This window comes from Petaurus breviceps, unplaced genomic scaffold (genome assembly GCF_028583685.1).
Source record: "Petaurus breviceps papuanus isolate PSGF00001 unplaced genomic scaffold, PetGlider_PUasm1.0 90760, whole genome shotgun sequence".
NCBI lineage: Eukaryota > Metazoa > Chordata > Mammalia > Diprotodontia > Petauridae > Petaurus > Petaurus breviceps.
In genome coordinates, this window is record NW_027187338.1 from 12675802 (window position 1) to 12702171 (window position 26370).

Sequence of the window (26370 nt, forward strand, 5' to 3'; positions counted from 1 at the left end):
GTGAGATAATTCTCCCTAAACTCCCTTTCACCCACCCTCCACCATCTCTCTTTCTATTCTTTTCACAAGATCAAGATCATCAAGACATAAACCTTAAAGACAGAACATTCTCAGGCCTCATCTAATTAGCCTCCCTCTATGATAAGTAGGGTTCTAAGGGGACACATGTACAACTCCCCTTATTTGAACTTAAGCTACTTATTCTGGTTTAATCCTTTATCATTGTTCATTCATGGTTTTTTTTTTTTTATCTTTCTCTTAACTTTTGTATTTGAACTTTGTAACTGCTTTGCAACTCTGATCTACTCAATGCTTAGAAATCCCACCATAGCATTATGCTTAGTTTTGCTGGGTAAGTTTTTCTTGACTAAAGCCCACGTCCTTTGCCTTATGGAATATCAAATTCCAATTTCTCTGTTCCTTTATAGTGATGGCTGCTAAATTGTGTGTGATCCTGACTGTGACTCCTTGTTACATGAATTCTTTCTTTCTGGCTGCTTGCAATATTTTTTCTTTGACCTGAAAGCTCTGGATTTTGATCATGTTTCTGAAAGTTTTCATTTTGGGCTTTCTTTCAGGAGGCGACAAGTGAATTCTAGTGATCTGGGCAGTTTTCTTTTGTGATTTCTAGGCTCTAGGATACCTAGGCTCTTTTTTCAGTTGTGATGTTCATATAATCCAATGATTCTTAATTTTTTTTCCTTGATCTGTTTTCTGGGTCAGTTATTTTTGCTGATATAATTTAATTTTTTCAGACTTTTCACTTTGTTTTAATGTTTCTTATTGTTTCATGGAGTCATTAGCTTCTCTTTGTTACATTCTGATTTTCAAGGAGTTTGCTGCATGGGCAAGGTTTTCTACTTCTTGTACCAAGATATTAATTCCTTTTCCAATTCTTTCTCCCATAGCTCTCATTTCTTTGCCAATTTTTTCCCCTCAAGTACTCTCATTCCATTTATAAAAACCATTTTAAAGTCTTTTTAAAACTCTTGCTTTGGGAGCCAAGACGATGGAGAAAAGGCAGGGCACTCACCTGAGTTCTCCCCCAAACGCTACAAACACCTTTAAATTATGCCTCAAAGCAAATTCTAGAGTGGCAGAGCCCATGAAAGGTCAGAGTGAAACAAGTTTCCAGCCCAAGACAACTTAGAAGTTGGGCAGGATAGGTTACACCAAGGTGAGAGTGGAGTGCAGCCCATGCCCCAGCAAACCAGCAATAGTCCTTGGGGGCTACTGAACCAGTGGTGGCAGTGGCAATTTCTAGACCTCTCAGCCCACAGATGCTAAGAGAGATAGATAATTGGTTAAAAGGAGATTAGAGGGTCCCTTTGTTGGCACTGTGGGAAGGATTGTGTGGCACTGCCCATATTTGCACCTGCATCACAGTCCTGGGTCAGGAAGGGCACTAGCACACCAGAGCTTGTGGCCGCAGGGGATTGGGGACCCTACTCACGGTTCCAGGGTGGAAAAGAGAGCATGTTCTCATTCACAGACCAGTGCACAGTACTGGAAAGTAGTAAACATGCCTCTCCCTGGATCGTACCACTTTGGAAGAACCACAAACTTATAGGCCCCCAAAATTACCTCTGAAAACAACTGCACAAAAAACTCTGAAGCTTGAGAGGGCTCTCTGTCCACTGGGGAAGCAGATCCCCACTTTAGCATAGAGATAAAAGTCAAGAAATAGGCTGGAAAATGAGCAAACAGCAGAAAAAATCCTGACTGTAGAGTTACTATGGTGACAGGGAAGATCAAAACACATACTCAGAAGAAGACAATAAAGTCAAAACTCCTACATCCAAAGCCTCAAAGAACAATATGAATTGGTCCCAGGCCATGGAAGGGCTCAAAAAGGATTCTTAAAATCAAGTAAGAGAGGCAGAGAAAAGAATTGGGAAGAGAAGTGATAGTGACACAAGAAAATCATGAAAAAAGAGTGAGGTCCTGAAGATAGGATTTAGTCTGGTGCATTTTCTCATTATGTTTGGAGGAATTTCTTTACTGCTATCTTGGCCCTGCCTAGAACTGTCTTTTCTCTGGACACCCTCGAGGTTGAATCTAGACCAGGGACGATGGAAGAACCCGGGACTGGAAGTTAGGAGACCTGGGTTCTGATCCTGGATCTGCCACTTCCTATGTATGTGAAAGACCCTTCTGTCTCTGGGTCTCAGTTTCTCTGCTGGAGATTATACCTGCAGGCATGTTCTAAGGATCCAAAGGTAATGGATTTGAAAGCATTTTGAGAAGCAGAAAGTTCTGCAAACTCAAACAACTGCTGGAGAGATTTGTTGAAAACAAAACAAACCAAAAAACCATGGACTCTTGGATATTCCCTATGTAATATATAATAACAAAATGACAGCTAACGTTCATATAGCTTCTACCATGTGCCAGGCACTGCCAATCACTCTACAAACATGATCTCGTTTGGGCCTCACAACAACCTAAGGAAGTAGGTGCTGTTATCATTCTCATTTCACAAATGAGGAAACTGAGTCAGGAAGCGGTGAAGGGACTTGCCCAGGGTCACCCAGCTAGTCAGTGTCTGAGGCCAAATTTGAACTCAAGTCTTCCTGAATCCAGGCCATGTGCTCCATCCCCAAAGAGGTGAGAACAGAGCCAAAGGACCGAATGGAAAGGCGGAGGTTAACCAGTAGAAGTTTTTGCTTCTTGCCCTTCTTTCTCACCACTCCTAAATTCCTTTTACATTTATCCTTTGGTGACAGCCTCTTTCCCTAATGCCCCTTCTGATGCGCACCATCTACTGTCACCACCCAAAAAGCTTCAGTGAGTGCTGTGGGGTCCTGTATTCTGCTCAAGTCTGAGCTCTGGGCACCTCTAGCCTCAGAGGTCGAGTCTGACCCATTTTAATGAGGGAACTGAGGCCCAGAGGTCAAATGACACACTGAGTGCTGGACTTGGGAGTTCAAGCTGGGCTTGAGTCCTTAGGACACCAGCTCTGCAACCTTCTTCATCTTGATAAGCCTCAGTTTCCTCACCTGTAAAATGGGTATGATACCACTTGCCTTACCTACATCACAGGGCAGTGAGGGAAAGATTCTGTAGGCCTTAAGGCATCATGTGAGTGAGAGCAATCCTTCTCCAAAGTATGATAAACAAATAAATGTTGATTGAGCTCATGTCACTCCCTTGCCTGAACAGCAACCTCCCCCTAAAACACAGACCCTCCTCCCTTCATTCAAACAGCTCCCAAAGTTCTCCTTGCTCAGACTGCTCTGAGGAAGACTGACCACTTCTTCTGGCCCTGTCCGGTCCTGGCCTCCAGCACTGGGGGCTTCTCTCCCCACCACAGCTAAGGACTTACCCAAGAATGGCCCATACCTGATGCAAAAGCTTCTCTTTTCTTGCATGTCTCAGTCTGGCTGACTCTACAATCCTCACATGCCTACTGAAATGCAGTCTGCCTTTACGCAGGGAGGTCCTGGGATGCGCCCAGGGCCAGGCACATCTCTGGGCAGCCACTAACATAGCACCACGGACAACTGCTGCTGCCTTGAGGCCAGAGCCAGGCATGGTCCACAGCCAGCTGCAAAGTCTCCTGGAGGGTGAAGGTGCCCACACGCCTTTTCTTGGGGGTTGTGGGCCATATACCAGCTTAGTGAGGATGAGGGTTGCCAGCTGCTCTGCTAGTCAAGGAACAGACAAATGGCCCAGATGGGCAAGCCAGATGGCAGAAGCAGGCTTAAGATCTCCAGGTCCATTCTTTTTGGAAGCTGCTGACCCCCAGAGGAGTGGAATTGCCAGGAGCCTCCAGGGGACTTTGGCAATGCTCTCTGACAGCAGGGATGAAAGCACGTGGCTGGCATCAGAGAGCCAGCGCCAGGGACACTGATGGCTGCTTCCCCCATGCCGGGACAGGATTAGGATAATCCTTACCAAATGGGGCCTCTCATGGGGTGGGGGCGGGGAGGCAGAGCAGATTTCCACCCTCCAAAGAACAAGCCATGACATAGAAAAGGAAATCTTTATTCTTTGGTTGTCTATATAAGGTACCCAAATACTGTAGTGTTGATGGCCTTGTAAGCCGGCCTGCACCATGACTCCTGGCAGAATGGGGATTCCCCCAGCATGGGGAGCCCTGAGCCTCCAGGCCAGAGCAGCAGCAAGCTGGCCCTTCCTGCCAGCCACTCAAGCAGTAGCACCAAGTTTGGGGGATGTGTCCAGTCACCTTGGTTCTGCAGACTGGTGTGGGGCAGCGGACAGATGTCACCCCCAATCCTCCAGCTCCAAGGCACTTGAGAAGGCCAGAAGGACCTCGTTGTAGGCCCCCCCACTCTCCCATCAATCCATGTGAAGCCAGTGTCCTTCCTCCTGGACACTGTCATAACTCATCCTTGTTTCCTGACTCGGTCACTGGGGGAGGCTCGTTGGGAGACATGGGTGAATCTTGCTGAGACTCAGGATGGGGCTGCTCCTGGGACAGGTCCGATTCTTCAGGGCTGAAGAGCATCTTCACCAGGTCATCTGCCTGCACCCGATCCTGCGGGCACACAGGGGCACGATGTTTTCTTTCCTCTGGTAGGGAGGAAGCCCCCCACAACCTTTCCTAGTGGTCAGGGGCTCTTGGTCTCTCTCAATGACCTGGGGAGTCATTCTCTCCAGAGTCTTCTCCTGCTTTGGAAGCAGGGACAGTCAAGGGACCCCAACCCACAGTTCTGTCTGCCCTTGGCATTCTGGGGCTGAAGACAAGGAGTCACTTAAAATCACTTTCATTGTATCTGGTCTGGTGAAATAAACAGGATCCCAGGGGTGTGAAGGGGCCTGACTCACCAGTCAATCTTGTCCCCTTACAGATAAAGAAATGGAGGCCTGAAGAGGCCTCAAGGTTACAGAGCATTAGGACCTAAGCCTGTCTCTGGTGTTCCTCTCACCACACCCAGGTCAAGGGATCAAGGGAAGGACAGTGGAAGCAGAGAGGTGAGGGTCTTCTGAGAAAGGAGCCCCAGAGGCATCCATTCTGCACTCACCCGCTCACTGTGCCTGGGGTCCAGGGTGAACCACAGAGCGATGGCACAGCGCTGCCCTCTGGTGACGGCCCTTACGCCATGGGGGTTCTCTGCCCCAGAGGTGAAGCCCACTGCCCTGCCACACTGGGGCTGCACCTCTGCCTAGGGAAACAAGGAAAGTGGTCCTACTCAGACTGGGTGTCCGGGATCCGAGAGCCAGGGCAGATGGCAGGATTGCCAGCTTAGAGGACCCAGGGACCCAACAGTGCTACAGTGGGCAGTCGCTAGAGGTATTCCAGTTAACCCAGGGCTCCCAGGCCTGATGTGCTCCTGGAGGGAGGAGAATGGAAGGAGAGGCAGCCTCCAGGGAGACATTCCTTATGCCATCCTATCCCCTCGCACCTCAGGGACCTCAGTTCAGCCCTGCTCCCTATACCTGCCTGGGCTCAGGGCAGAGGGTCACTCACCGTCACAGTCTTGGCATCTAGTTCAGTGAAATAAAAGTTTCCACCATCAAAGTCCCCATTTAGGTAAAGAATAGCACTGGAAAAGATACAAGCCAGCCCTGACTATAGGCCCTTCCTCAGGCTCCTCAAGGCTCACACAGCCCTGCATTTCTGGCTCCTGAAGCCAGTGGGCTTTCTAAGGAGAGAGGTGGCCCCAAGGGGGCCTGGAGATAGGCAGGATACCTGTAGTCCCGGAAGGTGTAGGCAGGGGGCTCTTTGATGCACACCAGGGCCTCAGCGTTCAGGATGCAGTTGTCTACATGCACTGGATGGCTGCTGTCCGTCCTGTCTTCTTGTGCTTCTGTAACCCAAGCACATCAGTGATGCTGCAGAGACTCCCCCCTGTCCTGCACTGGGGCCCAAGCCCTCCCCCTGCCCCACACCAGGACCTAAGGCTTCCACCACCCCTGTACTGGGGCCCAAGCCCTCCCCTTGCCCCATAACAGGGCCCAAGCCCTTTCCCTGCCCCACAGCAGGGCCCAAGCCCTTCCCCTGCCCACACTGGGGCCCAAGGCCTCCCCCTGGTAAAGGAGGCAGGGAAGAAGGGCTCCAGCAGTGGGGCCTACCTTCGATGGCTGTGCGGCACACCAGGTGGGAGTAGGAGAAGTAGAGGGGCGTGTCCAGCCGGAAGTAGGACTCCATGACACGCCTCACCTTCTCAGTCACATTGTAGTAGAGATGGGCACTCTGCAGGGGCACCTTCCCCTCCTGGCCCAGCTGCCGGGAGGCATGGTCCATAGCAGGTTGGTGCCCAACTCATCTTGTCCTTCATCTGCCCTTCCCAGGTAGCCCTCAGCCCTCTTCCCCGTTCCCTATCACACACAGCACCTCCTCAGGACTTAGCTCCTTTAACCCAATCTTTGGGTGGCTTTTGGTTCCTCCTCTGGGACCCCCTTAGGTTTCTCCTCAGAAAATAATCTTGTGCTAATGCTGGGGGTGTGCCAGTCTTGTCCTCCCTCTTCTAATAGCACGTGGCCCAATGCCCAGGGCGGGGACCTCCATTGAATGTAGTGGTCCGTCTCTCCAGAGGAGGGGGAGAGGAAGCTTCCTTTGCGCCAGCCTGTCATTCTCTTCCCCTCTCCCCATCACACTCACCTTGAGGGCTTTAAAGACAGTGACCCCATAGAACTTCTCGCTTTTGGTGTGGGGGGAGGTATGGCCGCGGTACCCATCCCCTGCAGTTGCTGCTGCCTAGAGGACAGAACCCCACAACATTAGGAATGGGTCACCGGACCTTCCACCCCACAGCCCCAAACTAAAGGGAGGATCACTGGCCTCTTGGGGAGGGGACAGCTTGGATCCCTCTGGCAAAGCCATCATGACCAGCCTCCCACTCACATTGGTGAGCCTCTGCAGCTCCCGACACTCGTCAGCAGAGATGACTCCATCCATCACCACCCGCTGGGAGCCATTCAGCACCCTGGAGTTCATGGTGAGGCTGATTCCATCATAGAGCAGGGGGCCGCCTGGAGTGGATGGAGGCGAGGATGGAACCCAGCTGGGACTGAGCTGCACCTCCATCCAGTTGCTTCTCAGGGCCCACAGCCACCGAGGCCCAGCAGGGCCCGCTCACTGGGGATGCTTCCCTCCCCACCACCCCTGACGGCAGTGTGGTTCTGAGGGAAGAATGAACCTCTAAAAGCTTGCAGACCCAGGCACTCCTCCTGGTTCTGCCCCTAACAGCTGCCTGGTGACCTTGGGCTATCATTATAGCCTGCAGAGAAATTTTCAGAAGTGTCAAACAGGAGTAACTCCTATCATTTAAGGAGTGCTGAGTGCTCAGAGAGGCTTTCCCAACAACCCCAGGAGGCAGGTTATCCATGTGTCTGCCACGTCCCAGTGGGTGAGACTCTAGTAGGGGGCTACTCCAGGAGGGCACAGACTGACCCTCCACTGGGGCACTTGGTGGTTGGGGAACAGAGATGAGCTGCCTTGAAAAAAGTGACCTGACCCCAAGGCCTTGAAGCAAGTAAGCAGAAAACTCACAGTCTGAAGCCAGGGCATGTGACTACATCAGATGGCGCCAGGCCCCTGACAGGCACCCTCCATTCTGAGGGTCTGTCTTGTTCCCCCAAGCAGATGATAATGGAGGGGAGGACAGAGACCATGTCTCCTCCTTCCTGGGCTCTCCACAGTGCCAATAAGGCCTTGATGAACTGAGCGGCTGTTAGACATTTAGATGCCTTGTTTTCACTGGTCTGAAGACGACAGTGCACACCATTCAAGACCTCTATGAGCTGGGAATGACCCAGGCCTGGTGTCAGGCTTCAGTCCTCCCCTGGGCTCCCTCAGGTCTTTTGGGCCTGCCTCACTCCTGCTGGGCCCAACACTACTTTGGCTACTTTACTACAAGGTAGTAAAGCCCTCTGGGCCTGCCAGTCTCCATCAGCTCCTAGAGCCTGACGCCTCATGCCCGTTTGGTTGCCATGGCCCTCTCACCTTCCCGGGCCAGCAGGCTCACATCCACAGCCTCCTTTGTTTTCTCCTCCACCAGAGTTTCAATCTCCTTCATAAGGTTTCCAATCTCTTGAGAAATTCGCACAGCTGTCTCCCGTTCTGTCCTGTTGGGACAAGTCCTCTGAGGAACACCATGGCAAAGGCTAATTAATGTCCAATGCCAACCCTAACATCCTGGGCCCATCCCCGACAACCTGTCCATCCCTGGATGGAATCCAAATCTGGCAGGGCCAGAGGAACCCGGGCACATCAGGAGCCATTCAAGGGCCCAAACCCAACCAAAGACTCCACCCGTGGTCCTCACTTCTGCTTTTCTTGCAATCTCTTGGGAATCACTTCCTCTGGGGTCCACGTGTCCTAAAAGATGTAGGTAAATGTTAGGAAAGGCTTGCTAACCACATAACCCATATCTCAGCTTAAAAAGTAGGGTTAAGATATGTTCCAGATGGGGAAAAAAAGGCTAATGTTGCTTTCCTAAGCCCCATCCAGATATCAAGAATGACCCATTCACACATCCATTCCTATCTTCTCGTCCTTGGGTTCCACCCCTAACAATCAGCTTCCTTCCATCCTTCTCCTGAACACCATCCAGTCCCAGTATCATTCCAACCTCAGACTTCCCAGGCTATCCTGAGTTACTGCTTACTGGGTCCACAAAGGGAATTCCAAATACATCATAAGCGAAGAAAAGCAGCTCCTTCTCCAACAGGCTTCGGTGTCGGTATCTCTGGGCATTCTGAGGAAGGAAGGCAACAAAAAAGTTACTAAATACTTACTGCATGCAAAACACTACTAGATTCTGGGGGAGAAGATACAGATCTTCAATAAGACACAGTCCCTATCCTCCTGGAGCTCACATCATGTATAAAGTTAAGGTGTAGGACAGAAATAACCCAAATACTTAAGAGTGAAGGGCTATGTGAGGTCTGGGAAGGAAGGTACTTAAAAGGGGGAAGAGGAGAAGGGGAAATCTGAGAAGGCAGCATTTAAATTGAGCTCTAAAAGATGTGCAGATATACTCAGTTGGGTATGGAAATCTATCTTACTCTACAGGAAAGTAGGAGGGGAAGGGGATGAAAGAAGGAAGGTGCTGATAGGAAGGAGGGCTGATTCGGGGAGGCAGTAGTCAGAAGCAAAACACTTTTGAGCAAGGACAAAGGATAGGGTGAAAGGAGAGGGAGATGATAAATGTGGAAAATAGGATGGAGGGAAATACATAGTAATCATAACTATGAAAAATTTTTACAGCAAGTTTTTCTGACAAAGGCCTCATTTCTCACATATACAGTGAACTAACTGAGTCAAATTTATAAAAATAAGAGCCATTCCTCAATTGATAAATTTTCACAGGATGTGAACAGGCAGTTTTCAGACAAAGTAATCAAAGCTATCTATGGTCATGTGAAAAATGCTCTGAATCACTATACTGATTAGAGAAATGCAAATTAAAGCAACTAGAGGAATCACCTCATACCTATCAGAATGTCTAACCTGATAGGAGGGGATGTAAGAAAATTGAGACATAAATGCACTGTTGATAGAATTGTGAATTAACCCGTGTAGAACAATTTGGAACTATGCTCAAAGGTCTATAAAACCAGGATTACCCTTTGACTCAGCAATACCACTACTAGGTCTGCAACTTAAAGAGATAAAAAACAAAAAGGAAAAAGACCTATATACATAAACATTTATAGTAGCTCTTTTCTGGTAGCAAAGAATTGGAAATCGAGGGGATGTCCATCAACTGGGGAATGGCCAAACATGTTGTGGTACAGGATGGAGATGGAATCTATTGTGCCATGAGAAATGATGAGGGGCGGCTAGGTGGCACAGTGAATAGAATGCTGGCCCTGGAGTCAGGAGGACCTGGGTTTGGATCCGGCCTCATACACTTAACACACACACAAAAAAAACCCTAAACACCTAGCCATGTGACCTTGGGCAAGTCACTTAACCTCAATTGCCCTCCAAAACGCAAAAAAAAAAAAAAAGATAAGCAGCGGGGCGGAGTCAAGGTGGCAGAGTAGAAACAGGACTTCCATGGGGCTCTGGCTCTAACCTTCAATTCATGTAAAACATGACTCTAGACAAACTTTGGAGCTACAGAACCCACCAAATGACACAGAGAACCTAACCTCCCACCAAGAATAGCCCGGAAGGCTGGCAGCAAGCGTCCAGAAGGCATTGTGAAATATCTCACTAGAAAAACCACTGACCTGGAAAATAGATCCAGGAGAGATAATTTAAAAATTACTGAACTACCTGAAAAGCATGACCAAAAAAAGAGCCTAGAAATCATCCTTCAGGAAATTCTCAAGGAAAACTGCCCTGATGTTGTAGAACCAGAGGGCAAAATAGAGGTTGAAAGAATCCACTGATCATCTCCTGAAAAAGATCCCAAAAGAAAACTCCTAGGAATATTATAGCCAGGTTCCAGAATTCCCAGATCAAGGAGAGAATATTACAAGCAGCCAGGAAGAAACAATTTCAATATTGTGGAAACACAACCAGAATAACCCAGGATCTGGCAGCTTCTACACTGAGGGATAGAAGGGCTTGGAATATGATATTCCGGAGGTCAAGGGAGCTGGGATTAGAACAAGAATCACCTACCCAGCAAAACTGAGTATCATGTTCCAGGGGAAAATATGGTCATTCAGTGGAATAGAGGACTTTCAAGCATTCTTGATGAAAAAACCAGAGTTGAATAGAAAATTTGACATTCAGATACAAGAAGCAAGAGAAGCTTGAGAAGGTAAACAGGGAAAAGAAATCATAAGGAACTTATCAAAGTTGAACTACTTATATTCCTACATGGAAAAACGATCATTGTAATTTATGAAACTTTTCTCAGTATGAGAATAGGTGAAGGGAATAGAAATGTATATATGTGTGTGTGTATATATATATGTATATGTGTGTATATATATACATACATATATATGTCTATACAGGAGGTCATATGGGCGTATGAATACATATGTGAGTGTGTGTATCTATGTCTACAGAGGGCATGGGACCAATTGAATAGGAAGGGATGACACTTAAAAGTTGAAATTAAGAGGTGAGAGTGGAATATAATGAGAGGAGATGGGGAGAGACAGAATGGGGTAAATTATCTCATATAGAAGAGGCAAGGAAAAATTATTACAATGGATGGGAAGAACAGGAAGGCAAAAGGGAATGAGTCAACCTTATTCTCATTGAATTTGGCTTAGGGAGGGAATGACATACACACTAAATAGGATGTCTCACCCTACAGGAGAGTAGAGGGGAAGGGGAAGAGCGGGGGGATAATGGAAGGGAGGGCAGGCTGGGGGGGAGGGAAGTTGGAAGCACCCACTTTTGAAAAGGGAAAGGATCAAAGTAGAGAATAGAACAAGTGGGGGGTGGAATAGGATAGCGGGAAATATAGTCAGTCTTCTACAATATATCCACTATGGAAATGTTTTGCATAGCTACTCATGTACAACCTATATTGAATTGCTTATCTTACCAGTGAAGGTGAGTGACAAGGGAGAAAGGGAAAGAATCTGGAATTCAAAGTTTTAAAATCAAATGTTAAAAAAAATATATACATATTATTATTAATATTTTACATGTAACTGGGAAATGAGATATACAGGCACTGGAGCATAGAGATCCACCATGCCCTACTGGAAAGTTGAAGGGGGAATGAGGGAAGATATGAGAGAGAACAGATTGGGGGAGGGAATATTCAGTGGAATCGCTATTTTGGGGTGGAAGGTAGGGAAAACTGGGGAGAAAATTTGTAACTCAAAATCTTGTGGAAATGAATGATATAAACTAAAAAATAAAGAGAGAAAGAAAAAAAGAAATGATGAGCAGAATGCTCTCAGAAAAACCTGGAAAGACTTACATGAATTGACACAAAGTGAAATGGGCAGAAAGAACATTGTACGCAGTAACAGCAATACTGTACAATGATCAACAGTGAATGGCTACGCTATTCTTGATAATACAACGATCAAAGATAATTTCAAAGGACCCATGATGGGAAATGCTATCCATCTCCAGAGAAAGAACTGATGGAGTTTGAATGAAAATCAAAGCATACTTTTAAAAACTTTTTTGGGGGGACAGGGGGAATCTTTCACAACTTGAAAAATATGAAAATGTGTTTTACATGACTGCACATGTATACTCTATATTAAATTGTTTGCCTTCTCAATGGGGCAGGAAGGAGAGAATCTGGACCCCCCAATTTTTTTTAAAGTTAAAAATTGTTTTTACATGTAAAAATATATTTTTTAAAAGATGTGTAAGAGTTCAAGGAAAGGAGGGACATTTCAGGTAGAGAGAAGAATATAAGCAAAGGGATATTGAGCCTGGAGAATGAGTGAATCTCCAAGTTGTGAGTGACCCTAGGAGACAGAAGCAGTCCATTCCCTCTTCTACATGATAGCCTTTCTGCCTTTTTAAGACAGCTGATCTTCATTGCACTGGAACAGCCCCAGTTCCTTCCAGTGTTCTTCATATGGTGGGAACCCGAGGCCTCCATTCTCTTGCCTTGGTCTGGATACCCTCCAGTTTGTCAACGTTCTTTCTCAAGTGTGGCATTCAGAACTGAATAAAACTCTAGCTGTGGTCTCAGTGGGGCACAGACCAGCAGAACAATCTTTGATTGTGTGAGCTTTCTTGGCTGCCATACCGTACTCATATTAAGCTTGCAATCCACTATAACCCCTAGATCTTTTTCATAACTATTACCTAGCCAAATGTCTCCCATTTTATACTTGGAAAAATTGTTTTCTGAACCTAAGTGATAGACTAAAGTCTTACATTTATTTATATTTTATCTGTATTAAATTTCACCTTGTAAGAGGCAATATGTTGTTGGCCTCAGTCAGGTACCACCTCTCATACAACTTGGCTGTGTGACCCTGGACAAATCTCTGAACCGCTCTGTGCTCTAGAGATTTCTTTCAGACTGTAAGCTGCAGAGAAGATGCCAGCCTGCACTGGTAGGTGGAATTCCTCTCCAGGAGCTTCCCATAATACTGAGATCACAGGCTTAGGCTCAATATCACCATATTCCATTAAGTCCAATGTTCTAGCCTGTCAAAACCTGACTGCACCCAATTTCGGCCGATGTCAGTTATCATCCCCAGGCTTGCCTCCCTGGCATGCCACCTATGCCTGTCCTGATGATGATGTAAACAGCATAAGTCTATGGGGGCACACCTCAAGACTTCTTCCCCAGCTGATGCTGAATCTCTATGAGCAGTCTTCAGGCCCCATCACTCAGCCAGTTCTGAAACTACATCATCACCAACCCACCTTTATCCAGCTTCTCCCCAAAAGTAGCATAAGATGCTACTTAGCAGTCAAATTATTTTAATTATATATTATTAAAATATATTATAATTATAATAATATAATTATATTATATATTATAATATATAAAATATATGATATTGTTAAAATATTATATTTTTATTCTTTTTATTATAATATTAGAAGCCAAATATTTTGCCAAATACTTTAATGACTTTCCACTGATCTATTAGTTTGGCATCCCTGTCAAAAAGAGAAATAAGATGAGTTTGATAGGACATATTCTTGATGAAGCCAAGCTGGCTCTGAGATCTCTGCCTCCTTTTCTAGAGAGATGCTTATTAACCATCCTCTTAAGAATCTGCTCTAGAATTTTTTTTTAGGAACTAGAATCAAGCTCCCCAGCCTAGAGTGTGTAAACTCTCTTTTTCTGGTCTTAAATTCTCCAGTCCTGTGATATGGATCCCTCTTCTCCACAATCTTTTAAAGACCACTGGCAGGGTCTCAGTCATCACATGCACCACTTCCTTCAGCACCCAATGACACATGAAACTGGGCCACAGGGTGACTCGAACTCATCAACTGTTCTCTTATTACCTCCATCTTATCTTGAGTATCAACTCCCCATTGGTCATTTTTGTTTCTAGAAATCATTCTCCTGGGCACACAGAAGCAACGTAAATGGAGCGACTCTATCAATTGTCATCAATGTTCTTACTGTCCCATCTGCTTTGTTTTTACCCCTTTTATCCTCAACTTTCCTTGCTGGTCTTGGCTCCTTCTGGGATTCTGTGCTCTGGCCCCTCACACCAGGGGACTGAGCTGCACTTTTGTACTTGTCCTTTGCTTCCCACCGGGACACTCTACCTCTTGTCTCAACTGAAGTTGTGCACAGATATCAGACTCTTTAATGTTAGAATTTAAATTCCTTCTTTTATTCCTGGTCAGAATTATTCCTTTGTCTTAAAATTTCATTCTTCATGGTTTCCCACTCCTCTTGGATTGACTTCTGCAGAATTTTAATTGATAGGCTCCTATCCTTTCTCCGAATCCTTTTAGGCTCTCCCAGAAGTCTAGGGTATATATCAGACTGAGTTTCTTATCTTCTTTGTCACAAATTCCAAGAGAGAGTGGGGCTTTTTTCCCAAGGGTCTCATCATTTCTATGTCAGTTATCTCCTCATAAAATCCCCAAAAGAATTTCCTTTTAGGAAATCACAAGTCTCTCTCCATTCACCAAACTTTTAAGAGACTTAAAAAAACAAAACAAAACTAGACCTGTGATTTCATCAGTTTAGAGATATCCTTGTGAGGAACTCTCCCCAACAATGCAGATTGGTAACTACTCTGCAACTTAGTAAGGGGGTTGGGGATCTGGGAGTACAAGTGACCTACCCAAAGTCACAAGGCCAGGAGGAGTTCCGGAGGTAGGGTCTGAATCTGTGTCTTGCTGATCCCAGAGGCCAGCTTTCTCTCCATTATACCACAAGGCCTCCTTGAGCTAGGCTCTCTCATTCATCTTGCTTGTCAGTCACACTCTGGGCGGCATGTGTGTGTATGTGGATTTGGGGTCCTCTGACCTTCTGACTGGTCTCTACTGCTATTCCTCCCATAGTATAGTGTCTACTCTCTAGGCTGGGGGATGTAAAAAAGCAGATCAATTCCTCTCTCCTTCATATTTAAAGCCAGAGTAATTAGAATTGCAGCATGCCAGGCAAATGCCCCCTTATCAGCCCTTCTTGGGAGTACCGTTTTCCTGTTCAAGAGCCTATAATCTAGGCCATGAAAGACTTCAGAGGAAACGATAGCTGTCTCCAACACTGAAGGGCTGTTATGTGGAAGAGGGATTAAAACGGTCCTACTTGCCACAGAGGGCATCACCAGCAGCAGGGGGAAGAAGAACAAAGAAGCCAATTATGACCTGATTTAAGAAAAACTTCTTAACAATTCAAGGTGTCCAAAAGTGAAGCAAGAAGCCCAGGCAAGAGTGAGAGAGGCTGCATGACCTCCTAACTGACCCTGCAGAAGGAATTCCTGGTCAGGATTCTACAACTCAGACATAAAGGGCAGGGTGGCTGGTTTATAGAAACGTCCTTTGGGTGGGGAGAGAAGAGCAGAAATAAGGGACAAACCAGAACGAGATGGAGGGGAAGGAAAAATGTCAGCATAAACCGCCAAACAGAGGAGCTCTTATAGAAGGATAAGAATGATCGGCTTTAGTTGCATAATGATGTTGAGTCTGTCCCTGGTGAGGAATAGACTCTATCCCATAGCAAGGAATCGGCTCTACCACACACACGGTCCTCCCAGCTTCTTCAAGCTGGCTGGCCCCATCCAGCCACAACCTCTGCTCTTTCGCCTGGCCCAAGGCTGACCCTTCCGCCATTACCATCTCAGGACAGCATCCTGGAGGATGAGCTGGACAGCGAAGGGTCTGAGCTCATGCCTTGGGAGGCTCTGTCAAAGGAACTAGGGGTATGTATGCAGTTTGGAGAAGAGAAGACTTGAGGGCACCACGAGGACTGTTTTCAAGTATCTGAAAGATTCACTTGATGAGGGGTGAGAAACATTCTTTTTGGCCTAACAGGCAGAATCAGGAAAAGTGGATGAAGGCCTCCAAGAAGTAAACAGGCTTAATATCAGGATAAGGTGTCCAAGAGTGGAATGGGCTGCCTTGGAAGGTAGGGGGGTCTTCATCTCCTCCTGAAGATCTTTGTACAAAGTTTAGACAACTACTTGGGGACTAGGTTGTAGTAGGGATTTTTTTCAGATCTGGTTTGGCCTAGTCCCTTTTATTCTAAGAACTGATGACCTGCCACAGGATGCCCTCCCTCCCCAGCTCCATCTCAGGGCTGGATCTTCCTGGCCAGACAACACCATGACAAATGGAAGCCACTCACCTCCCGGGGGCTCAGGAGCTTTGCCGGCTCTTCTCCCAGCATAGCTGTGTAATAGGCCAGGTTCTGATTCATCACCTCATCATTGGGAAAGAAGAGCAGGTACGTCTTGGCGCATTCAACAGCTTGGGTATAATTTCCGACTGTAAGAGAAAGATGATTGCAAAGGAGGGCCCCCCCCCCCAGCCCTCATGGCATGTCTCATCAGGACCCACTTCTCAGCTGGGGCCCAGTGTCATAACCACATGAGGACTCGGGGCCTGCTGGACTCACTGTCTGACATGCATCTGGCTTCACTGGGAACAGCCTTCAGGACCAGTCATAATGGTATCCATGTTTTGTTAAGAGAAAATACAGATTTACAAATGGTAAGAAAGAGGGCAAAGACAGAATAAAGCTCACATTCCTCTGATATTTTAGTTTACAAAATGCTTTCCTCTCCCCAGTAGTGTGAGGTAGATAGAAAGCAAGTATTTTCTCCATTTTACAGATAAAGAGATTGAGGCTCAAGGCTGAGTCCTTGTCCATGATCGTACAGCTAGGAAGGCTTAGAGCCAGAACTCATTCCCAATTTCCTGTCCCATGTCCAGCACCCTTTCCCCTGCACGACACACTGTTATGGTGATGAAATATCATCCCTTCTGGTCATTCTTGCTCAGAGAGGAGGGGGGTTTAGCCTAAAAGGGTGGGTCTTCCTCACAGAGTCACCAGGTTCCTACCAAACAACAAAAGACAGATTCCCAAAGTCTCTCCAGAGCTCGAAATTTCCACTCATCAGCTTGTCAGTAAAGACTGAAGCACGCCTCTGTTGATGATCTCCAGTTAAGCCTGTCCATAGCTTCTTGGTACATAGTGGTTTGGATGCTGTCTCCCCTGTTAGACTGGGAGCTCCCTGAGGGAAGGCTTTTGTCTTTCTTTGTACCCTCAGTGCCTGGCACATAGAAGGTACCTGACTGCTCACTGACTTGACCTCACCTCTACCCACTAACTCCTCAAATCTGGGCTGCCTTGAAGAGGCCAAAGCCCAGGCAATTTTACAAGAAGCTAGCTCTGTGCTGCTACCCATTAGTATCACTGTTGCTGCTGCTGCCTCTGTGATCAGCATTTCCCCCTGTTCTGCCACTGATGACAGCAGAATGAAAAGACAATCCCAGGCTTATCCTTCACTATTTAAATGCAGCTGTCTTGGAAAGCACCACACACACTTAGACATGCTCCATCCCCTGCCAACAGAGGCCCTTGACATCCTCATGTTTGTGGCAGGGAGTGAAGGACCAGAAAGGCATCCCTTGGGTAATGCCCTTGTATCACTGGGCACAGCCTGGCAGGGAGATACACCCGAGCCCGTTCCCTAGTTACAGCTGAGCTCCCTGGAAGTAGCCTAGGAAGGATACAACCGTTCCATTTAGAACCTTGAGGATGACGATTTCTATGAGCTTTTCTTATAGAACAGCTCAGAGGTGGATCTGCCTCCCAAAGGGAGATGGGGCTCCCAGTAGAAGGTTAGCAAGTTCCTCAAGTTTGTCCCTTAAGCTCCCCCCTCCCCAATCTCTGATGTCCCTGCCTTTGTTCAGCCTGTCCCTCATGTCCAGGATGCTCTCCCTCCTTACCTCTGCCTCTGGGAAGCCCTGGCTCCTTTCAAAGCCCAAGTTATGTGAGCCTTCCCCCAGAAGGCTTTTCTGGATTCCCCCACTGTTATTTCCCCTCCCATCCCAAAATCATTTTGCACATGCTTTGTATTTCCTGGTGTGCATAAGTTGTTTCCACCCTCCCTCCTGTTACCCCACAGAATGCAAGCCCCCAGAGCACAGGGGCCAGTCTAGTCACCTTTGCATTTCAGGTACCTAACACAGTGCCCGGCACCCAAGAACAGAACTGAGCCAGGACCACTCTCTGCCTCAACTCTCCCTGCCCAGGTCCTACCCTCCTCTAGTCACCAATACCCTCCACTCTCCTGTTAAAACTCCCTAGCCATTGAGAGTCCTTGATCTGCTACTAGAGGGCCAGGGGACCCCCAGACAAATCTCTGGAGACATGCAGAACCTGAGTGAGAGGGTGAGGCTCTCAACACGGGGAAAGGAGCAGACCTCATCCATGTAGCCTACTGGTGCTTCTGACCCTCATCTTTGTTCCTGGCACGTTCCCCCCAACTCCCCTCCCCCCTTCCCCTGGCAGTGCTTCCTCTCCCACTTTCTTAATGACTCCATCCCCTTCTGTCATCCTCAGTGGCACCGATGGTAACTTTAATGGCAGATGATCCTCTTAACAAGCAGGCCCGTCAGCTCCTGATTCCTACCACAACTATCTCCACTGGCCTTGGCCACCCTTTCAGACCTCAGGACTTTGAGATGCTTCCTTCTGACGACCCCCTCTCTCCCAAATGAACCTGTTCTCCGCCCTCCTTATACCCTCTGGCCCTCAAAGCCACGGCCTTGACTGGCCTCCCTTCGCTATTTCAAGAAGCACTCTCCTCCACTCCACACTGCCTCTCCATGCCTGGCCTTCTGCCATTCTGGCTGCTTACCCTGAAGCACCATCAGCTTCCTCTGTTCCCTCATCCTAACCTGCTGAGCACTGCTGGAGAAAGCGAAGAAGTGACCCTGGCTGGATCCTGAACCCCAGGCGGGCCTTCATTACTCCAGGCATGTAGCCACTTCATATTCATTGTCTCCCAGGGACAGCCCAACAGCTCTTCCATAGTTTTCCCTCTCTTAAACTCCCAACTTCATCCCGACTACCTTCTCTCTCATTTTCTAATTTACTGAGAAGACTGAGGCCAAACCACCTCCCTCCTCTACTTCTCTAAACCTCCCTGTCTTCATCTGTTCACTCCCTCTATTGAGTGTCTCTACTTCTTTTCCACCAGCTCAGCCCTTGCAGCCCTTAAGAAAGGGCTGCCACCCCTCGCCCACTCCTGAGACCTCTCCTTCCAAGGACGTCTGCAGCCCAGTCCCGGGTACCTCCTGTCGTCATCCTCTGGACCATCCCATCCCAACCCAGCACCAACTTTCTCCACATCTTCCCCTCTCTTGGTTTCCATGACACTGAACTCCCATTTAAAGAAAGTGTCCAGGTCAGACATGTTTTCATGCCTTTAGAGGCTTCACTTCAAATTTTCTCTACCAGGCCCTCAAGCTGGGGGCCTCCCTTGCCTCCTTTGGCTTCCTCTTATGAGCTGTCTTCTCCCTGTATGAGGTAAGTTTCTCAAGGGCAGGGGCTGTCTTTCTTTCAGCAGGTATTAGTTTTCTCTCAGCATTGAACAGTGTCTGGCATACAGTCAGCGTTTAATAAATGCTTGTTGACTGAGTGACACTGTTCTAATCTTGGCCTCTGACCTCACCATTAATTCCTCATGCGTTTCCTTCTTGATTCCCTCTTCATCTTCTTTCTGGCTCCCCTGTACTCTCAGCCCTCCACGTCGATGGCTCTCAGTGGCTCTTTCTGGTCCCAGTCTCTCTCCTGATCTAGCACTCTACATTTCTTGACCAGACTGAAGTTTATGACTCCAGTCCTATTCTTTCTAGGAAGCCTTTCCAGGCTCTTCCATCCTTTCCTCATCCTGTCTCTGATCTCCTCTCACATTTATAGGGCCTATCACCCCATCTAGTACTTACTGCAGGCTGATTCAGGGCTTTTCAGAGTTGCAAGGACCCTCAGAGAACCCACCTTCTCACTTACAAATGAGGAGACTGGGGGTCAGAGGGGTAAAGTTATTTGTCCAGGATCAAGAACTGGTTAGTAGCAGAGCCTGGGCCTAGAACCCAGGTCCCCTGACAATAATAACTGCTAGTATTACTTACATGTCCATAGTGCTTTTGAGCTGACAAAGCACATCCACACCCCACAAAATCTGAGACGTGGGTTGTTAACTCCCTCTGGGTTCAGGGATCTTTCCCTATCTACTCTGCAAGACTATTGTGTGGAAGAACTCTTTGTAAATCAAAAAGTCATCATTGTTATGTGTTAAGTCCCCCTCAGCAGACTCAGGCAGGGACTGACACAGAGTAGGCTCTACAGAGTTGTTAAGTGCTAGCTGTTCTGGCTTCTGAAGGTCACAGTCATCAAAACCCTGGCATCATGACAATGGGCAGGCCTGCTGTCTGCTTTGTGGGCTGCCAAAGAAGACACTGGGCCTTTATGGGTAACTTTGTTTTGTTTTGGTTCCAGGGCAAACTCTAATTAAATGCTATAGAAAGAACTGCAGAAAGGCCCTGGAAGCCTCGGCCCCTACCCTCCCAGGGCTTCAGGAGGTGCTTCAGAGGCCGGGTACAAAGAAGAGTAGAGAGAACCTTGGGATGGGATTGAGAGCATCTGGCTTCAACAAACCCTGCTCACTTGACAACCTACTTGTGTGCCCCTGGGCAGGTACTTCTCTGGGCCTCAGCTTCCTTATCTATAAAATGGGCTTTACCAGATGATCTCTAAGGTGCTTTGTAATTATAAAATTCTGAGATTCTGTGAAACCTACCAGGTGATAAGTAGGAACCATGCACTCTACATACTCAGAGGAGCATGCTTGAGAATCCCAGAGGGTGCTATACAAGCTAGAAATCAAATATATTTTTAATGAAGAGGAGTCAGGCCTTCTTTGTTTTCTCTATTGCTTTGATGAAAGGAGCAGAAAGACAGAGGAGGAAGACAGCTCTTACTGTTGTAGTAGGCAAACTGAAGATAATTATAGTGTGATGGGAGGAAATCTTCAAAGGGCTTCTCTCGGCTGGGATGGGAGGCAAGCTCAGTCACACAGCTCTGTTTACAGCTGAGCACCTGGATATAATGATCTGAAGGGAATCAAGAGAGGGGAATGAACATCAGTTAATCTGGGACGTTGAAAGCCGTGCACCAGATAAACAAAATCAAGCAAAAGTTAACGGTTGGTGGACTGTGCAAAAGGATGCAAACTATCAGACACTAAGGCAGAGTCCGGATCAGAGAGTTACAATGTGGGCTCCTGCCACATTGAGCAGAGGCAGTGAAAGGCCCCTGCCTTCCCCTAGGCTAGGGCTGAGCCCAGAGCCCCATCCCCCACTAGGCCACATGGGCATCATTCCAAGATACAGACCCTACTCAGGTAGCAACCAAATCTCTCCAGAGAAAAAGATGAGGACAAGGTCCTGTTGAGTAGAGAAGAGCAAGGCTCACCTGTGATGGACTGGAAGAGGTCAGCATTGTAATCGAGGTAGTTGTAGCCATCATAGTCATAGGGTCCCTCACAGAGGGCACGGCACTCCTCATCTGCCACGAAATACTCTTGCAGGGCTGCCTCCAGATGGGGCACAGCTTCCTGGGGCTGTTCCTCCGAGTAGAGCCGCACGCCCAGTCGGAACTCGTGCTTGAGGGAGGACAGGGGATTCAGCTTGCCAGACCATGAACTAAGCAAGGCCTATTCATTCCCCTCTGGCCAATGCTATAAGGTTCACAAACTCCTGCCCCTACAGAGCTGAGTCCTAACAAATGTTCACAGAATGAATGAAGTGTGCCTGGCAGGAAAATTAGGAGGGAAAATAAAGACTTGTTGATTGATAGTTACAAAAAGCTCCCACAAGATCCTTTTACATAAAAATTAAGCACTGGGCGTTATTGCCTCCATTTTACAGATGATGAAACTGAGGCTTAGGGAGGTTTATCAATTAGCCTAAAGCCATGCTTTACTTTATAAAACAGAGAGGGGTCTTCAGAAAGTCCCTGTGCAACCTTAAACTTTTTACTCTTCAGCTTTCAAAATTTAGGCTGCCAGTTTGAGAGAAACAACTTGTACCTGGTCTGGTAAGAAGCAGTGAATGCTACCCCAGGACACCATTGACTGAGGGAGGCCTTTCCCCTTAGCCATAGGATGTGAAATCAGAACTCAGTGTCCTGTGTGTCAGATCTATGCCCCCCTAGAACAAATTCAAATAAACTGACTTTGAGATGCTGTTTGCAGGTAGTTTCTAATGTATCTAAAACAAAAGATTTCCCAGTTTATAAGTGCACAAGGACTTTCGTAAGGCCTCTCAGCCCTTCTCAGGAGTGGGGGGGGGGCCTTCCTGTTGACTGAGGGGGCAAGACAGAAAGGGCACAGGGAAAGAGAGGCTGAGGACCCCCCTCATTCACCATGTGGGGTTTGGCCTCGAGGTCCTTGAAGTCCTCCTCCTTGACCCCTGACATTGTTTGATAATAGTCCAAGTTCTGGCGCATCTCCAGGTGCTCAGGGTTCCCCACAAAGAAGGTGTTCGCAGCTGCAACAGCCTTCTCCAGCTTGTTAATCTGGAAGCGAAGCAAAGGGACGCAGTTCTTGAGACTGTGCCGAGCAGACAGCCTCCATTCTGATGGGAGTCCCTGCCTCCAACTCTGCCCTTCTGCCCCCTGGGGTGTCATTGAGGGTAGGCCTGACCATGATACCTCCTGTCCAATTTCCAGTGGCTCCCTATGGCCTCCAGAGTTCAATATGAACAGCTCTGCTCTGTATTAGAAACCCTCTACAGCTCAGTCCTTCCTATCTTCCAAGTCTGCCAAGCTTTCCTCCCTGACTCCATTCTACAATCAAACATCACGTGCCTATCCATGCACAACACACTCCATCCTGAGACTCGATCACTGCCCAAGCCTGGGACACTCCTCACCTCCTCGTTCCTCCTGGCTCCCCAGATTTTCTTGAAGATTGAACTCAAAACCTCTTCCCTAGTCCTCTCTGGGAATACTCCCATTTCTATCACATATAGCTTGCACATGCCTAGTGGTTTGTGTTGGCTTGCCCATTATAATACAAGCCCCTAGAAAGCAGGGACTACTTCTTTGCCTTTGTTTGCATCTCACTGCTTACCTGAGTGCATGGCTCCGTTAGTAAATCCTTACTGACCAATGATTGATTGATATATCAGGGACACAGAAAACTATAATCCAAGAGGAAAGCCAATGGTGAGCAGAAATCCTCAGGCCCTTTCTAGCCAAGTGGGCCCAGATATTTCCTTCTAAAAGCATGAGCTAACTCTGGCCAGTCCTATTCTACGTGCCTCTGGTCGAAAGGAACTAGAAAGAAGAGTAATTTCTCTGGGACAAACATAAAGAGGCAGATGTTGAACAGTAAATGGATGTTTCTCTGATCAGGCCTTTAACACTACGTTAAAAGGGGTAATGCTTCACTCAGTAGGGGATGTTTCATTTTTTTTTTTTAAATAAAGGTTATATCAGGGTGGCTAGGGGGTGCAGTGAATAGAGCACCGGCCCTGGTGTCAGGAGGACCTGAATTCAAATTTAGCCTCAGACACTTTTAACACAAAACTACCCATGTGACCCTAGGCAAGTCACTTAAACCCAATTGCCCCTCCAAAAAGCAAACAAATAAATAAATTTATAACTGCTCAATTTGAGATTCTAATCAGGAACTGAGATGAATAGGAACAGAAACACTGAAAGAACTAAGGATGTGTGTAAGACCTTAAGGAATGACATTGGGCTAAATAAATACTTTGAAAAACAAATGGGGGGGGCAGAATAAAATGTTCAGGGTATATCTAAAAACAGAGTACAGTACTGTATACATTACTGTACATTAGTACAACACTAAGCACCTTCACAAAATTAAGGGTGGCTAGTGACACAGTGGGACTAGAGCACCAGGCCTGGAGTCAGGACGACCCGAGTTCAAACCCAGCCTCAGACACTTACTAGCTGTGCCACAGTGACCAAGTCACTTTACCACAATCTATTTCAGTTATCTCATCTGCAAAATAGGCATAATAGGGTAGTGGTGAGGATCAAATGAGATAACTTTAAAGTACTTTGTGAAGCTTAAAGTCTTGTATCCATGTAAAGTATCGTTATGATTTCATGTTTGTACCTCTAGTACCTAGCCAGGTGCCTGGCACTTAATGCTTAATTGGTTCAATTGGTTCCTACCCCAAAAATCCCTTCTGGAGAGAAGTTCCAGTTCCAGCTCCATCACTAACAACCTGTGTGATCTTGGAAAAAATACTTCAATTCTTCAGGCCTCAGTTTCCCCATGTGCCCACATGCCAAATGAAGGGGTTGGACTAAATGTGACCTCTGTTTCTCTTTGCAGGGCTAGGATTAGAAGTTACTGATGAAGCCTTCCCGATAAGATGGATTTGTGTTTCATTTTCTTCCAGCCTCTCTCTTGTGCACTGAAATATCTCCCTCCTCCCTTTCCCCCACCCCAGCCCCTGCCCCATGAGGCAGTAGCTGTCCTTTCTCCCTATGGTTATGTTGTTTCATCATTAGATTTTTGAAGGGATGTGAGTTTGGAGAGGAACTCTATATATCTTGCAGAGTTTTGTATTCTCTTATCTATAAGATGGGGGAGGGTGGAATCCAGAAAAAGAAAGAAAGGTATTTTTTTCCAGGGTAAATGTTGTGGGGAGATGGACATTTGAGTCCAATTTGCGCGCCTTATCTGCAGGTTGAGTTAAAAGTCTGTTCTTTGAAGAAAAACTTTTGAAAAACAAATAAGCAGTACTGTTAGCTCTTGTCTAGAGCCTCAAACCTCCCAGGATTTTTGTTTCCTCCTTGCAGAACCACTCCTAATATTCTGCAGAACTAAACTGAAGGGTTGGCACTACTGAAACCTTTAAGGGCTAGCCTAGTGAAAGCAAAGCCGTGTGAGTGAATAGGGAGAGAAATAAACAATACTAAGGGCCAGAAACAGGGCTAGTAGTAGCCTGTAATTTCTAACTGTTCTAACTTTGCTCAGAAACTTGAGAGGGTCCCTAACGGGGAGGAGTCTGAGGCCCCCTGCCTGCTACGTGGCATTCCAGGCCCTGAAACGGAAGATGCTGGAGTTCGTAGGAAAAGGATGCCAATCAAGAAAAGGCCTGCAAGTTACTGTTCTTGCAGGTCCTCTTTACGTCTTCTAGGCTTGCAAAGAGATGGGAATGAGAAACTTAGGCGGAAACATTGACCAGACAGACACCAAGCGCTGCAACTTCGCCTACAACGCACCATCCCCTGAACTAGCTTTAGGGCCAGTAGGCAGCTGGCTCCCAGCTCAGCCAGGATCCCAGGGTTGGGGCAGGAGCTGGAAGGGAAGATGCCCCTCCAAGCTCTAGAGACTTAAGTCTGGTGCACACTTACATTTCATCATTCAGCCTCCGATACGGCCCTAGGGTAGCCTGGAGGGGACGGGGAATCCCATCAGTTAAGCCCACAGAACCTCAGGATTGGGAAGGAACCTGGAGACAGGGTTCTTAGTGTATCTGAATGGGAGTCGCCTCTGTAATATGCCCAAGCGGTTATGCAACTTTGCTTGAAAACTTCCAGTGATGGGGAGCTCACTACCTACGAGGCCGGCACATTCATTTGGAGCAGCTCTCGCTAAGGGCTGGGAGGCTCCTTCTCACCCGGGGCCCGACTGTGGTCCCCCGCCAGCCCCCCGCCGCCGCCGCACCTTGAAGTAGGCCACTTGTAGGTAGTTGTAGGGGCTCCGCTTGCGGAACTCCAGCTCCAGCTCCTCGCTGAGGGTGTGCGCGGCGGGCGGGCCCAGGCAGCCGCGGAGGCAGGCAGCACGCCGCAGCAGCCTCCCGAAGAAGCGCAGGTCGTGCAGGGCGGCCGCGGCCCGGCCCGCCTCGGCCTCGGCCCCCGGCCCCGGCCCCAGCTCGGGCTCCCAGGGGTGCTGGGCAGCGCACTGAGAGCGGCACCGCAGGCGCAGGGCGCGGAGCGCGGCCCGGGAGCGCAAAGCGCGCTCCATGTGCAGCACCACCGCCGCCCAGTCCCCGCGCGCGTAGGCCGCGGCGCCCGCCGCGAAAAGCCCGTCCGGGGCCTCGGGCGACTCCAGCCCCGCCGCTGCGGCCGCCGTCCCCGGGTCCGCCGCAGTCCAGAACCAGGCCTCAGCCCCGGCCCAGGCCACGGACAGCCACAGCCACAGAGCGTGCCAGGCCATAGCCGACCTTGCACACCTAACGGGCCCGGCCGGCAGCTACTCCCGGCCCGCCCGGAGCTCCGCCCCAGAATACTAACCCCGCCCCTAGACTCACGCACCGCCCCCACGGCATGAACCCTTAGACCTCCCCAGAGAGTGAGCCCCGCCCCCAGAACTACGCACCTCCCCCAAAGGGTTAATACCCTCCCTAGACCCACGCCCTGCCCCTACAGGGTGAGAATGAGCCCCGCCCCTAGACCCATGCACCGCCCCCAAAGAGTGAAGCCCCGCCTTTAGACCTCCTCAGACAACCAGCCCCGCCTCTAGATCTATGCACCGCTCCCAGTGGGTGAAGTCCCGCCCCTAAAAGAATGGATGAGTTTTGTCCTT

General features: G+C 48.0%; 1 protein-coding gene across 2 annotated transcripts; it reads right to left on the reverse strand.

The window, feature by feature from the left end:
* Positions 1-3636: 3636 nt before the first annotated feature.
* Positions 3637-26064, reverse strand: P3H1 (prolyl 3-hydroxylase 1). Of its 2 annotated transcripts, XM_069068177.1 has the most exons (15): positions 25510-26054; positions 22221-22373; positions 21270-21459; positions 20777-20908; positions 16131-16270; positions 8577-8666; positions 8235-8287; positions 7913-8034; positions 6812-6939; positions 6569-6664; positions 6040-6190; positions 5657-5774; positions 5435-5510; positions 4989-5129; positions 3972-4501 (listed from the first exon to the last, which is right to left on the reverse strand). In XM_069068177.1, the coding sequence occupies exons 1-15, from the start codon at positions 25999-26001 to the stop codon at positions 4343-4345; spliced, it is 2241 nt and encodes a 746-aa protein (XP_068924278.1). In that variant the 5' UTR covers positions 26002-26054; the 3' UTR covers positions 3972-4342. The 2 variants fall into 2 exon arrangements, with proteins under 2 accessions (XP_068924279.1, XP_068924278.1); XM_069068178.1 differs by lacking the exons at positions 4989-5129; positions 5435-5510; positions 5657-5774; positions 6040-6190; positions 6569-6664 and having other exon boundaries at positions 3637-4077; positions 6914-6939; positions 25510-26064.
* Positions 26065-26370: the final 306 nt, after the last annotated feature.

Excerpts from the sequence above, each read along its gene's own strand:
- P3H1 (XM_069068177.1), bottom strand. The coding sequence starts at position 26,001 with ATGGCCTGGCACGCTCTGTGGCTGTGGCTGTCCGTGGCCTGGGCCGGG. Across the intron at positions 22,374-25,509 it reads TACAAGTGGCCTACTTCAAG|ATTAACAAGCTGGAGAAGGC; the intron begins GTGCGGCGGCGG and ends CTTCGCTTCCAG. Across the intron at positions 5,511-5,656 it reads TACACCTTCCGGGACTACAG|TGCTATTCTTTACCTAAATG; the intron begins GTATCCTGCCTA and ends TATCTTTTCCAG.